Source organism: Antrostomus carolinensis, unplaced genomic scaffold, assembly GCF_000700745.2.
Source record: "Antrostomus carolinensis isolate BGI_N321 unplaced genomic scaffold, ASM70074v2 scaffold7348, whole genome shotgun sequence".
Lineage (NCBI taxonomy): Eukaryota > Metazoa > Chordata > Aves > Caprimulgiformes > Caprimulgidae > Antrostomus > Antrostomus carolinensis.
In genome coordinates, this window is record NW_010330841.1 from 1 (window position 1) to 13,450 (window position 13,450).

Below are 13,450 nucleotides of genomic sequence, written 5' to 3' on the forward strand. Positions count from 1 at the left end.
GGGTCCGGTGCTGTTGATGTGACGTGTCTGCAGGGCCTGCAGCAGAGACGGGCCCTGTCCCTGGAAACAGCCAGTTCTGATGGCGTCACCGGAGCGCAGGAGGGTGTGAGCCTGTTGCCTGGCACAGGAATGGCTTTTGTACGGGGTAGCGGGTCCTCTAAGAGGAATGAAGAGTAAAGAGCCCTGGGCTGGGGTGTGAGGTGAACTGCCTGGGTGCAGGAAGGAGCCTTGGGCTCACACTGTGAGTTTCTCTGGTTTTACAAAGCACAGATCAAAACAAAGAATCGAATTGAAGTCCTGTATTGCTTCCTTTCGTATGTGATTAAATCTTCACTATTATTCATGTATTCATTTTGATCTTAAGGTGCCATCAGAATATTCTGGGTAATCACATTTGTCCCTGCTTGAAGTTTAAAAGAGATTCCTTTTTCTGATGTAACTCTTTGCATCTGTTCCCCACTTTAGGACAGCAATGATGACATTGAGGATGTGTCTCTCTTTGATGCAGATGATGATGTATCCAGGAGATCAAAAAAATCAAAAATAAGGTCAGTGGCTGTAGAAAGAGTTTCTAGATGAGTTGTGGGCGGAAGCCTGAGGAAGGAAGGACTGTCATATTGCATGAAAATAGGTAATGGCAAATACCTTTGTTATTTGGTTAGAGGTAATGGCAAGTAACTTCTAGATAACTGAAAGTGCCAGTTCCAGAAACTCGACTGGAATTTGTAGATCTGTTCCCTCATGCCTCTGGGTGCCCTCACATTTCACATGTGTTTGTCTTCCAGTGTGTAAGGGACCTACAGGGATACGAGGACTCTGTGTAATGTGAGGTTCTCGCCATGTTACATGCTGGTTCTGGGCTAGTCCGTTATATCTTCCCAGTCTTTGTTCTCAAGTTTGTTTGTTGCTACACTGCTGTCTGCCATGTCCTGATGTAGTTTGTCCAGCTGCCCCCCTTCCTTGTTCTGCCCAAACTCCTGTTACAGAGCAGCATCCTTACACGGGTGGTGTGGTGACCTTGGCTCTGTACTGCATGTTTCTGACCTGGAAACTGCAAAAATCAGAAAGAAGGGCAAGTCTGCTGTGTTGAAATACGTGATCTTTCCCTCAGAGGCATTTCCTTTGTCAGAACCTTTTTAAATTTACCCCATAAAAATTGCCTTACATTGAACACTAGCTAAAACTCCCTGCCCCCTTCTGCCCCAAATTCTGTCTGCACATGGGGTATCACTGCATGTAGAATGTGTTTCCCTGATGATGAGCTTCTAGTTGTTTTATTTCCCCTATTTTCAGCAGTCATTGCGCACTGGGTTTGTGTAACAATGCTGATCCTTATCCTGTGAGTTGATGGGAGATGGCCTTGGCAATGTCAGTTCTCTGAAATTGCTTCAGTCTCGTCTGAAAGAGCTGTGACTGTACTGTACTTCATTCCAGGCATCCAGTGGCATCATTTTTCCACTTATTCTTCCGAGTCAGTGCGATAGTTGTCTATCTTCTCTGTGAGCTCTTAACTAGCAGCTTTATTGCCTGCATGGTGACAATTATCCTCCTCTTGTCGTGTGACTTTTGGGCTGTAAAGGTAAGTTCCTCTTACGGTTTTTGTTATTTTTGTCTTACTATATAAGAATAATTGAAGAGATTGATACTCATGTCACAAAAAAAATTAACATCTTTGTGCCTTTCCAACAAAATGATATCCAGGATACCCTCAAAGACTGTGAACTATTGAAGAGTGTTAACAAAATAATGAATCTCTGTGTACCTGACTTCTTTTTGAAAATCAAATGGATATTGGACTTGCTTTTAAGGTAGCACAGGCTTTGTTATCAGATCACTTTTGAATCACCAGAAATATACCTCACTTTATATTGTTACAGTAATTGGTTATTGTACTGGACATACTGGAAAACAGATTGTTGTGGACATAAGAGCAATGAGTAATCTTGTTTTCCCAGATGGGAGACAAATGAGCACCACTCAAAACAGCAACCCAAACAGTGAACTTTGGCAAATGGTTTCTTCGAGCAGGAGGTATAAAGCACATTGCTTTTCTTCTGTTTCAGAATGTCACAGGGCGACTGATGGTTGGCCTTCGCTGGTGGAACCAGGTCGATGATGATGGTCGAAGTCACTGGGTATTTGAAGCCAGGAAGGTAAGATTTATTTTTTTTTTTATTTTAATTGTTTCTGTTTTGTGAAACCCCTGTGAACTGACAGTTATGCTTGTGATGGTAGATTGCACAATGTAGATATTTACTTCCAGCCACAGAGCTGTAACCATGGATTTGTTTCATGTAGGTTGCTGAATGAGCTTTTTGATGGTTGAATTGTTTAAAAATTCTTACAATGTATTGATCTGGCTTTATGTAAGTAACCTAAAGGTTCCACATAAAATGCAGTAAAGGTTCCCATGTCACATCAGTAACCTACAGGTTTTCTGGTGTGAACTTGGAACAGCTGATGTAGCTTTTGTCTCCTATAGAAAGCTATTAGAAGTAGGAAGAAATGTATAGCTTTCATCTTGGCTAATGCTTTGCTTTTGTGTTCGTGATGGCTACTGCTACCTCTCTAGTATCCCGTCTGTCAGACACCTCAGAACACATCATGTATTTACCCTTTTGATCCCTGTCTCTTATCTCTCTTTGTATGGAGCTAATGGCATGCAGATCTGGAGTGAGGTAAAAATAATTTCCTAGATCACCTGGGAGGTCTGCACTGGTGAAGGGACCTGAACCTTTCTCCAGCTGAATTTGTGTGCTCACTACAGGCACATTCTTTCTCAAAAACGTGCTGGTTTAGAAAAGCTAGAACAAACTGGGGAAGAGGGAAAAGGCAGCTGAACTGCTGGTGATGCTGTAAATTTACCCATAAGTTGTTAACCCAGTCCAGATTTTTTTAACTACTACAGGGAGGAATGAGTGCTTGCTTGGGATCTTCTGCTCTGTAAAGACTTTTATAAAATCAATAGTGTGGTATGAATCAGACCTCTGTGTGTGTAAAGAAAAAATTACCCTACTTTGCTGCCTAAGAGTATCAATATTTAGTTCTGCCAGTGCTAAGATTAGTGAAATTCTAGTTGTGCAGTGATTTGGAAGTACAAAACATTACCCATTTGGCTGTTTCTAAGCTTTGTAACTGAACCCGGCAGTACATGTCATGTTTCTCAACCTTAAGCTTTAGCCCTAAGCATTCCAAGAGGATTTGATGCTGCTGCCTCCATTATTTCTGATAGAAAATTGAGAAAAGGGTCCCCTAAATGGAAACATCTTCTGTTGCAGAAAGATCTTTATGGGATGTAGAAATTGATCTTGAAAGCACCCAGTACTGTTGGGTGGAGGCAAAAAATGGGGGGTTTGTAAATTCTGGACTGTTCATAATGACTGTGACCTACGCAACAGAGCAGCCTGTTAATCTCCATTTCCTTTCTGTTTCTAGGTATCGGCACAAGGGAGTAAAACCTCATCAGAAGCAGAGTCCCGAATTTTCTGGTTGGGTCTAATTACCTGTCCAATGATCTGGGTGATATTTGCTTTCAGCGCTCTCTTTTCTTTCAAAGTGAAGTGGCTGGTGAGTTGACTCCCTCAACTCAGTAACAGACCTTACACCTAACAAATAAGGCAATGTAAATGAGTGACTTCTGTTTTCTCTGTCTTAGGCAGTGGTTATGATGGGAGTGGTGCTTCAGGGAGCCAACCTTTATGGTTATATCAGGTGTAAAGTTGGCAGTAGAAAGAACTTGACAAGCATGGCGACCAGTTATCTTGGAAAGCAGTTCTTGCGGCAGGTAAGTTTTCCAGGGTTTTGGAAACCCTCCCATAATAGTTCTTCCTGTCCATAAACTTCCTTCTTGCCTAGGTACGAAAGGAAAGACTGAAAAAGTTTTTGTTTAGAGTTCCACAATGGGACCCATCACACCTTGCTTCCTGGTGAATTTGAGCCCCCTTAGTTAAGTCACAGAGTAACGTGCTAAATGTCAGCACCAAGTTCCATTTGCAGTGTCTCGTGAGCTCGTATTATTTGCTGGTGCCAGGGACAAGTGCCATAGCAGTTACTGGAATATGGCTGGTATGTTGGAAATAAGGAACACAGTGAAAGTGGTCCCAGGGGGAAACAGCTTTTGATAAACTCTGCTACTCTGGGATAACACTTTGCTAAATTACTCCTTTCATTGCACTGCTTCCTCTTCTGCTTGTGCTGGCCACAAAGCCATGCATCTGGAGAGTTGTTGCATTGGTCCTTGTGCTTCAATGCACAGCTGCAGTGTGCATAGCTCACAGCTGAAAGGGCTACCACTGCCTTTTGTATTTCTTCCAACCAGCTCTTCTCAACAGGTCCTTTTCTGCCCCCATGCTGGGTTTTCTTCCTCCCGTAGGTCCCTGCAGCAGTAGGCACAACTGTCTACTGTTACCCTTCCAGGCTGTCATTGAACTTCTGCTTTTACTGGGTTTCCTGACTGTGGCTGGCTCTGTTACACAGACAGTTCTGGGGACAAGTCGTTTGGCTGCCACAGGTTCACAAATGTTTGCTCAGATTATTGTTGTTAGTGTGATCAGAAGCTCAAACATGGATAAACCTTTCTTGTAAATCTATGCTGGGATTGTTCTCTTCTGTAGCTTGATTTGCTTCTGAATGCTTTTACCACTGCAGTGGTTAACCAGAGGCCCAGACCAGTCTCAGTCTCTGGTAGAAATGAATGCCTTGCCCCAGAATCATGGCAGTGAGTCCCATAGTTCTGTACTCCTTTTCTTTTTTTCACCTTCTGCAGACTGTGGGTGAAGGAGACCAAACAGCATCCTGAGTATGGAGGAAGCCTCAAGCCAGACCAGATTCACAGTAGTGGACAACAAAGAATGTTGCTCTGACCATGAGATTTGGGAGCTGCATATGTGAGGTGTGAATTAAAAGAAGTAAATAAATTGTGCAAGACTTCAGGTTAACACTCCTAGCAACTTATATCTGATTTTTCCACTAGCAGGTTGTGTTTAAGTCCTTTTTTTTCAGTTTGGTTAATTAGAATTAATTTGCCTAAACTTTAAATTAAAAAATAGCCTAGATGGCTTTCATACAGGTTTAGAACTATTGGATGAATTAAGGGAAAATTGCTGGACATCCTTCTTCAAAAAAAACCATGGACAAGCAGAGCCTGGGAACCCCCCCAACTCCAGCAGCTGGTGCCTCAAATAGTTTCAGTTGTGGATATTGCTGCATTTTGTTCTTGGAGGCCATTGCTGCTTTTGTTACGAAGTTTAGATAGTGTTCTTTTGGCTCTGCATCTCTCTCATTCTATGATTTGAACGATGCTGAGGTGGTTGCAGTGAAGGACATCTAAAGGAAATGTTGCTCTTGGCTTAGCAGGAAGATTATTGAAGTTTCGTGGAAACTACAGAAAGTGATTTCTGAGCAGCTCTGGTCTTTTATTTATCTGAAGCATTCTTGGAGGTCTCAGTAACATCTTAAAGCCCTGGATTTATGGGAAGTTCCTCTTCTACCTGTAGGCCTGCTTTTGTATGGAGAGCATAGCAAGAGTGAAACCAGTTTACGAGGAAAGTTGCAGGCACAGTTTCAGAGACAGTGAATCTGAGAGCAGCCCTTGTCTGACTCGCGCTGTTGAAGTAACACTCTCTGGCATCCTGTCAGCGCTGTGCAGTAGCATGCGTTTGGTGTTGCAGGTCTTTTTTTCTGGCCAGGAGGGTGTAGGGTGATGTGATCTGCAGTTCCCTCACCAGCTCCTCGGCGTGGGATCACAGGGAATGAGACCAACTGGTTTATGTTCCTTGAATCCACGCAGTGTGCTGCCCTTACGCTGTGCTCCCCAGAGAGTCTGTGGAACTTCTGTAGGATTGTGAAATGTTGGCTTGCAGTGTTCACTTAGATGGCAGAAAGTGGTGTGTTTTGTGTGAAAAGCTGTATGAAAGGGGTCAGTTCCTTCTTGTCATGTAATTCTGTTCATGGCATACTGTGCTTTCGCAGTGGTGGATACTGTAAACTTTGGTTGAGGTATTTTAAATGAAGAATGTGGTTTCTTTTTGAATAATGGGTATTGTAAACTGTGGGATTGCATTAACATGATTCCTCTCCCTGTACTGTAGCAATACTTGGGAGCTGTACATTTGTTTAACTCTTTGGATTGATACCTTCCTTTTGTAAATATGTATTTATAAAATCTTGAAATTAAAATAATGCTTTGTTTAACCAGACCAGGTAGCCCTTCTATGATTTGTGGCTGAGCTCTATTTATGTCCTGTGTTCTTGTAACGTAGTTTTAACAAGGGTTACTTGTCATGTTAAACAGTGCTGTTCAGTGAGCTCTGGCACAGTTCCTTTCACCCAGAGGTCTTGGATAGTTTTCCCTGTGCATACACTTTCTTTGTCAGTGTGCTGGAGTCGTTGTCATGCAGAGCTGAAGTAATTGTCACTCTCTAAGGCTTGGCTGGAGCGGCTCAGAGGCTCCTTCTGAGGGCACTTGGAAGGCCCCTTTGCCCAGGGCCCTGGCTCGGGCCAGGCGGTGTGCTATCATAAATGCTTGTGCCACCATGTAGCGGCAACTTCTAGTCCCCATTTACATGGAAAGGATGATTTATTTCTAAGGAATGAATATCACCAGGCAAAATGAAGTCAATCATGGAAGTAAAGGTGCTTCTGCAGCCCCGTGGGGACATGCAAGTGCAGTGTCTGGCCCCTACGGCGCGATGGAACAGAAATCCTTTCTGCTCCAGTCCAGCAAGGCCCCAGTTTGCTGCTGCTGTCAGAGGGACGGCACTGACTCCGGCACAGCTCCAGCCACAAGGTAGTTGTTTTAAAATGTGTTGAAAGTTTTGGACTTAATGTTTATTCTGCTGCTGCCAAAACACCCCCCCCAAACTGCTGGAAATAGAGAGTGCTTTCTGGAAGTTGCAGTTTATTTAATCAAGGACAGAGGCATTTATTAGTATATGCCTTTAAATATAGCCCTCTGGCTTATTTTTAGCCTCCTGGCAAACATTCAGTCTTTTGGCTTCTGAGAAGCTGGCACTTCATTGCGTTTCTCCACAGCATGGATCAGAACCAAATTTCTTATCGCTTCTCCAGTTGGGCGTGAGGCTCGTTTGATTTTTACTTGCTGTCTGCTGGGGTTTCCTGTGAGGCAGGAAGTGGGAGTTGCCGCAGAATGGGGAAATTCTCTGAATGTACTTTTTTCCCCAAGAATCAGGAATCCACGCTAAGCCAGTTTCTTGAGCATTAGCTATGTAATGGTGGCCCCACCTAATACCTCCAGGCCTGGGTGGTGGCTGAACTTTTGGGGTTTACACAAGCAGAAATACTCCAAGAGCAACAATAATAAAATACTATTCACTCTGAAATATCCAAGTGTGCCTCAGATGTTGCTAGCACAGCTGAAAGGTGAACTTGAAATCATCCTCATTTTACAGGCAGAGCCATTTTCAGTCCTTGGAGCATAGTGTCTTGGGCCAGTGGGGAGCTTGCTCACAGAGCTGAGGCCAGAATGGGTCCTGGGGGACATTAGCTGTCTGCTTTGGTGTGTGCGAGGCCTCACCCTTCCCGTGGATCCCAGAGACGAGCTGCTCCATTGCTCTTTGGACCTGTCCCCTGCTGCTGCCACAGACCAGCCTTGGTTTGTCCTCACCCACCATGGCACTGAGCTCTGCAGCTGGCTGGGTGCTGGAGTCCCCAGGGAAGGCACCTGATTTCAGGGGCAGAAGCAATGCTTTTCTGGCATTACCATGGTGCATCTGGATATTCTCAAAACACAAAAGCTTTAGAAGGAGTTTTGCCCTGTTGGGTGCATTTCCCCTTCCCTGTGTGCCATCCCCCTGCCTCAGGGGAGAACCTTAGGGACTGATGGAGGGATGCTGAATGTGCACAGGCAACCTGGCCCCAGGCCCACAGAGCCTGTCTATCTTTTCCTCCACAAATTTCTTGGAGACTTGCCGGCCCGGAGGGCTCCAGGGAAAGGTCTATTGTAGTTGCTTGGCAGAGGTCATGGTCAGCCCTGCTCACATGGGACAGGACATCCCAGCTGGTATTTCTGAAATAGAAAGCTGCAGTGACTAACAGAGAGTCTCCTTTCGGGAGACCAAAGGAGGGTAGGTGTTGGCCAGGACCCAGCACCAATTCCAGGGCTCCTGGCAGGAAGGGATTTCTTGTTTCCCTCATGCCTTTCTGTGCAAACAGCCCCAGTTTGGGAGCGGGTGTCCCTTCCCACCCTGCAGACCCACGCCCATGGCAAACCAAGAGCCTCCTCACCACCCTGACAAGACAGGCAAGGGGTAGAGAGAAAGGAAATGCTATTTCTGTTTTACTGATAGCAGCATTTTTATACCACAGAGGACACGTGGGTCCGTCGTTATCTGCCTGTATGTGCTGAAAGCAAACCAGTTGTGTTGAATGCAATTCCAGTTCCTTGCTTTCCTCTCTGGTGCTAGCACATGGCTGGGGGCAGCTGATTTCAGGGGTGCACTGCGATGGTTTCTGCTGCTCACCCACAGGGCGCAGCGCTTGGCTGCTTGGATTTCACTCCTGTTCTTCAGGGGGAGGTATCACCTTCTGTGGGGACAGCTTCTTCCTCAGCTTGCAGCAAGTATGTGTGCTCTCAGCTGTGTCCTGAAGCTGCGAGAATGGCTTTCCGGGTTAGACTGGACCCATCAAACCCAGGGTTTCTCTCCAGCAGTAGCTAATCCCATTGTACCTTCCAAAGAGTGTATGGAAATGACAAACTCACAGCCACACTTCCAGGAACACCTTTTGTACCTCCACGGGTTCGTGGCTCCATCTGTGTCACTTGATGGGTTTTGCTGCCATCAGTTTGACCGATTTCTTTCTCAGCCCATGCAGACTTCCAGTATTTGCAGTGTCCTGCAGCAGAGAGTTCCACAGATTAACACTGACTGTGGAAAGATGCTTCACATCTCATTTGTGTGGAACCTGCCTCCAACTTAATTTGGTGCCTGTCTAGTGAGGGCAGGGAAAGCCAGGGGTGTTCTGTGTTCACCTCCCTACACAGCAGAGAGACGCTGCATTTTGCATTAAACATGAGATTTGAAATCCCCAGACAGACTTAAACTGATGTTGGGGTCTTGCTGAAGATCCAAGGTCTCCCCTCAAAAGCCACCAGCTCACGCTATGGTGCCAGGAGCAGTTATTATCCTCCTAGGTGGGGATTACTGTTTGCCAGCAAGGTCACAGGTTTTAATGGGGTAAAGATGTCCAGGAGGACATTGTGGCTTCATGTCTAAGAGGACCTTCGTAAGACGTGGGGAAGTGTGGGATTCCTACCTCTTCCAAGTATCTTTGTTTCTTTTGCATCCTGGCAGGGCTGAGGATGACTGAGATGCTGTGCAAGGACTGGAGGGTGCTTTGATGCCAGGCAAGGAAAATGAGCCAGTGTGAGAAGGAGCAAGCACACCTGGGGCTGAGACACTATTTTTAATGCATTTACATGTTTTGGGCTAATCCCAGCTCTGTGCCTGATACTTTACCGGGGCAAGCAGCACAAGGATACACATGGTTTTCTGATGATGCTCAGGAAGGCTGGCAGGGGTTGTCCCCGTTTCTCAAGGTGGGTAACAAGGAGCAAAACCAATGCACGAAGCCTTGAAGGGTGGTGGGGTTGGGCCAGGGCTGAGCAGGTCCATGGCAGGGCAGGAGCTGGCCCTGGGGAGGCAAGCCAGGGTGTTTCCTACAGCAGACAGGCAATGGCTTCCCAGAGGTGGTGGCAAAGGACAGGAGTGACCCTGGGGCGTGGAGCACCCAGGGGCACTGCTGCCAGTCTCCCCTCGTGCTGCCCAGCATTGGCAGCATGAAATGAACCCCGGGGTGACTGTGGGCACCCAGTCCCTGCAGCACCCTCCTCACCCAGGTGCCCCATTTGCACTCACAAGTAGGCACCTGGTTGAGCCCAGGCACAGCTTCCACTATTCTTTATAGCAGGAGGGTTTCCTCAGAAGGGCAGGTTCCTGCAAGCCCAGGTTTTTGTATGTCTCTGTTGCAAAGTCCTGGATGCTTGGGGTTTCAATTTTTAATGATGCACTAGTGAGATAAAAGAGCAGGGTCTCTGCTAAGCATGTTTTATGCTGTGGACAAGCAGTATGTGCTGCGGCAGGTCTGTGGGGACTGTGCACAGAGTTGGCCAAGTTCAAATTCATGGAGAAGAGTTTCATTTTTACTGTCCTAAAGACACGGTCCTACAGCAGACTCTGTTAGTGTTACAGCTGTCCCCTGGGCTTTCAGAGCACAGCGAAGCATCCAATGAGCAGTTTTTATATCTGCAGGTAAAAGCAGAAGGGTTTTTCTGTATTGTCCTGCTTCGTTTCCTTATCAATGAACTCTGACTGCACACTGACTGCCAGAGCAAGCCTGCAATACCCAACTGGTGGTACAGCTTAAATCCCAGAGGTTTCAGGACCCCTAGAATTGGGGGTGGGGGATTTGGTTGGATTTCCTTGTAACAGAGCCAGGGAAGAGAAGCTTGTTGCTTTCTTAATGAATATTTAAAGAGGAGAAGGTAATATTTAAAGCATAGAAAGCAAACTGTAGTGTAGGACAAGGTCAAAATGGGCAGCAGAGATAATTTTGGGCAGGGAAGCTTAGGCTGTAGGGTACAGAGTATGGAGCTATAGCCCTCTAAGGTCATGTCACACTATGGAATTATCTGTTGCCCAGACAGACTATATTTTCTTCGAATAGCTGGGTTTGTTCATACTAAATTGGCCACTCTGGGTGATGCCAAAGGTCACTGTAACTCGAAATCCAGTGTCTGATGCTGCTTGATGATGCTGATGCTAAGGAAATGGTGCTATAAAATAATGATGGCACTTTTGCCTCTGCTTAAAGTCTGGCAGTCTGTGGAGCAGGATCTCAAAGGCTGTACCTGCACCATCATTTCCAACAGCTGTGAAGTTGTCTCAGGATTTACTGGCATGGAAACCCTCTGGGGGCAATGAATTTCATATAGAAATGATGTATTCCCAGGGAGCCTTTTTGGTGACCTTCCCTGGGTACAAAAACTCCCATTTTATCCCTGTCCTTTGTTATGGATTTTTTCACAAAGTATGAATTTGTAAATTATCTAATTAATGGCTGTTAATGCCAGATCATCTCATCCCCCCAGCTCCTTGCTACACATTTCAAAGAGCTTTAATATTTACCAGGTGGGACTCCCTTTGGCAAAAGCCATGTTGATGCTCTTCAGCTGTTTCTTATCCCTGGTCTGTAGAAGTCTGAACAGTTTGCTCAATATAGGAGTTGGATTTTCTGGTCTGTTGTTCCTCATATTCCTCCCAGAATCCTTAAAAAACCTCCAAAACCCCAATATCACACTTGCCACCTCTACCCAGCTGGCAGCAGGAGAAGCAGTTGGTTTGTCCTGGGATTAGTGGCTCAGTGGGTTCATCCCTGAGCCCTTTGGACTCCTCCTGGAAACCTCCTTGGCCTGCTGAGTTATTCCTCTGCATGCTGCCAGCTTGTGCAAACATTCCCCTATTTAGTTCATTTTGGGTTAGTTCTTTAGATTTTTTTTTAATTTCTCTCTTTTTTTTTCCCAATCACAAAGCAGTGTGTAAACAACTCCCCACTAACCGCTGGAGTACATGAGTCATTTAGCTTTTCTGCCACAGGACATACTCACTTGCTCTTGCCTACTGTTATGTTTTCAGATTAAATGAGGGTTTAGTTGTTGAGACAGTTACTCATGGTTTCCTACTGAGTGTACCAGTGTTGAGTTTGGCCCTTCTTTGATGATTTCTATGGCTTCCCCCCCATTAGACAGATCCTCTACCCCTGCAGGACCTTCCAAACTTGTCATCTGTCCCTTCTGCTGGAAGGTTTAAAACTTCATTTAAGGTTTTTTTTAGTCAGTAGTCAGACTTATATTTTGCTTTTGTTGGAGCCTCCCTCACATCTGGACCCTGTTTCAGAAGGAATTTGATTCGCCTACCACAACTGCTGCCGGTCCCTGGAACTTTCACACCCGCTTCCCAGCATCCAAAAGCCCAGTGGGCTGGAGGTGCCCTAACCCAGGTGAAGACAGAGGTCCCAACCCAAAACCTTACTTAAAAATTCTTAGAACAAGGAAAAAATTAAATACCCTTTTGCACAGCTCTTGGGTATGTCAGCCTTTGATTGCTCATGTTTTGAGTTGCAGGGTCATGCCCAGAAGTTTGGTTTAATTAGGATCTGTAGCTTGGATCTGGAACGGAGAGAGCAGGGGACTGGGACTTTGCTCAGGTCCTCTGCTGTCCCCAGCTCAGAGACCAGATCATCGTGGGTGGGGTCTGGCTGGTAGCTGGGGCAGGAGAGCGCCACAGGTCTGGTCGCAGGTTGGGGGACCCGGCACTGAGACTCAGGGTGTGGTGCCTTCATCAGGCATCACGAGCCGTGCTCAGGTCAGTCCCCCAGAGCTCTTCTGCTGCTGCTGCTGCAAGTGGGACACCCCAAATCCCACTGCTCCCCGCTGCTGCAAGAGCCACCTCAGGAGACTGGGAGGAAAATGCAAGATCTGTAACATCCCTGTGGGTTTTTTTCTCTGTTTGCGGTGGGGTGAGGAGTGCAGCATCCCCTGGGGTGCTACCGGACTGGGCAGCCTTTAGGGGACATTCAACCAAACCAGCCTTTTCATTAGCGCCTGGCCAGTGATTCCCCTGGACCAAACCTCTTCATCCCCACGGCCTTGTGTTTAAGGGCAGGGTCAGCAAACATCTGGAGCAGCTGTTGGGTCCCTCCAGCCCAGACAACCTCTGCATGACGCAGACTTTAGGCCATCCCTCACCCATCTAAACCTGTACGGCAGCAGAGGGAGCTCTTATCCTTTTTTTTAATTATTATTAATTATTATTTTTTTTTTTTAATGGAGGAAAAAAAAGTCTTCTGGAAGGGCTTGTTGGAAATGCCTCTGAGGGTTAATCCTGTGATGTGGGAAGCGCCAGAAGCAACTTGCCAGCCCAGCGCATCCCGTGTGAGCTTGGGACCGCGGTGGGAAGGGCGTCACCTCCCTGGGTGTCACCCCTGGCCACAGCCACCCATCCTCCCGCGCCTTGCAGAGGAGTGACAAAGAGGAAAACAATCACTGAAACCACCTCTCCTTCCGTTAGTGCTCCCTCGGAGCTTTCTGGGGCCGAGCGGGGATATAACGGGAACATGATTTCACCGCTCTGGTGTTACGGGGTGGTGTGAGCAACACTTGAGCTGGAAAAAGTAAGTAAAAAGCAAATTTATTCCCAGCTGGGTGTGTGTGTGACTGGCCGGCTGGGCTGTCTCCTCAAACAGATCTCGGGACCATCCTGATTTTGGGGAATAAACTCTGATTTAAATAAATGCTTCCTAGGAGGTGACTCAGCCCTGTGCCCAGCAGCAGGTGCCCGTGTGTCAGGGGACATGTCACACCCCACTGCACGCCTGTGGGTCCAGCACACTCCCCGGGGCTGGGTGTTCCCTGGAGCAGTGCTGTGGTGTAGGG

The 13,450-nt window shown here is 46.6% G+C and overlaps 1 protein-coding gene across 1 annotated transcript; it reads left to right on the top strand.

The window, feature by feature from the left end:
• Positions 1 to 469: 469 nt before the first annotated feature.
• On the top strand, positions 470 to 4,993 carry TVP23B (trans-golgi network vesicle protein 23 homolog B). The gene is made up of 6 exons (XM_010173029.2): positions 470 to 548; positions 1,435 to 1,579; positions 2,064 to 2,153; positions 3,436 to 3,567; positions 3,656 to 3,784; positions 4,766 to 4,993. Exons 2-6 carry the CDS (start codon positions 1,532 to 1,534, stop codon positions 4,796 to 4,798), a joined length of 432 nt encoding a protein of 143 aa, XP_010171331.2. The 5' UTR covers positions 470 to 548; positions 1,435 to 1,531; the 3' UTR covers positions 4,799 to 4,993.
• The last annotated feature ends 8,457 nt before the right edge of the window (positions 4,994 to 13,450 follow it).

What these genes read in the sequence shown, in the direction of transcription:
- TVP23B (XM_010173029.2), top strand. Translation starts at nt 1,532, where the DNA reads ATGGTGACAATTATCCTCCTCTTGTCGTGTGACTTTTGGGCTGTAAAG. An exon ending in GTGACTTTTGGGCTGTAAAG is followed by an intron (nt 1,580 to 2,063) that starts GTAAGTTCCTCT and finishes CTTCTGTTTCAG; the next exon opens with AATGTCACAGGGCGACTGAT. An exon ending in GAAAGCAGTTCTTGCGGCAG is followed by an intron (nt 3,785 to 4,765) that starts GTAAGTTTTCCA and finishes CACCTTCTGCAG; the next exon opens with ACTGTGGGTGAAGGAGACCA.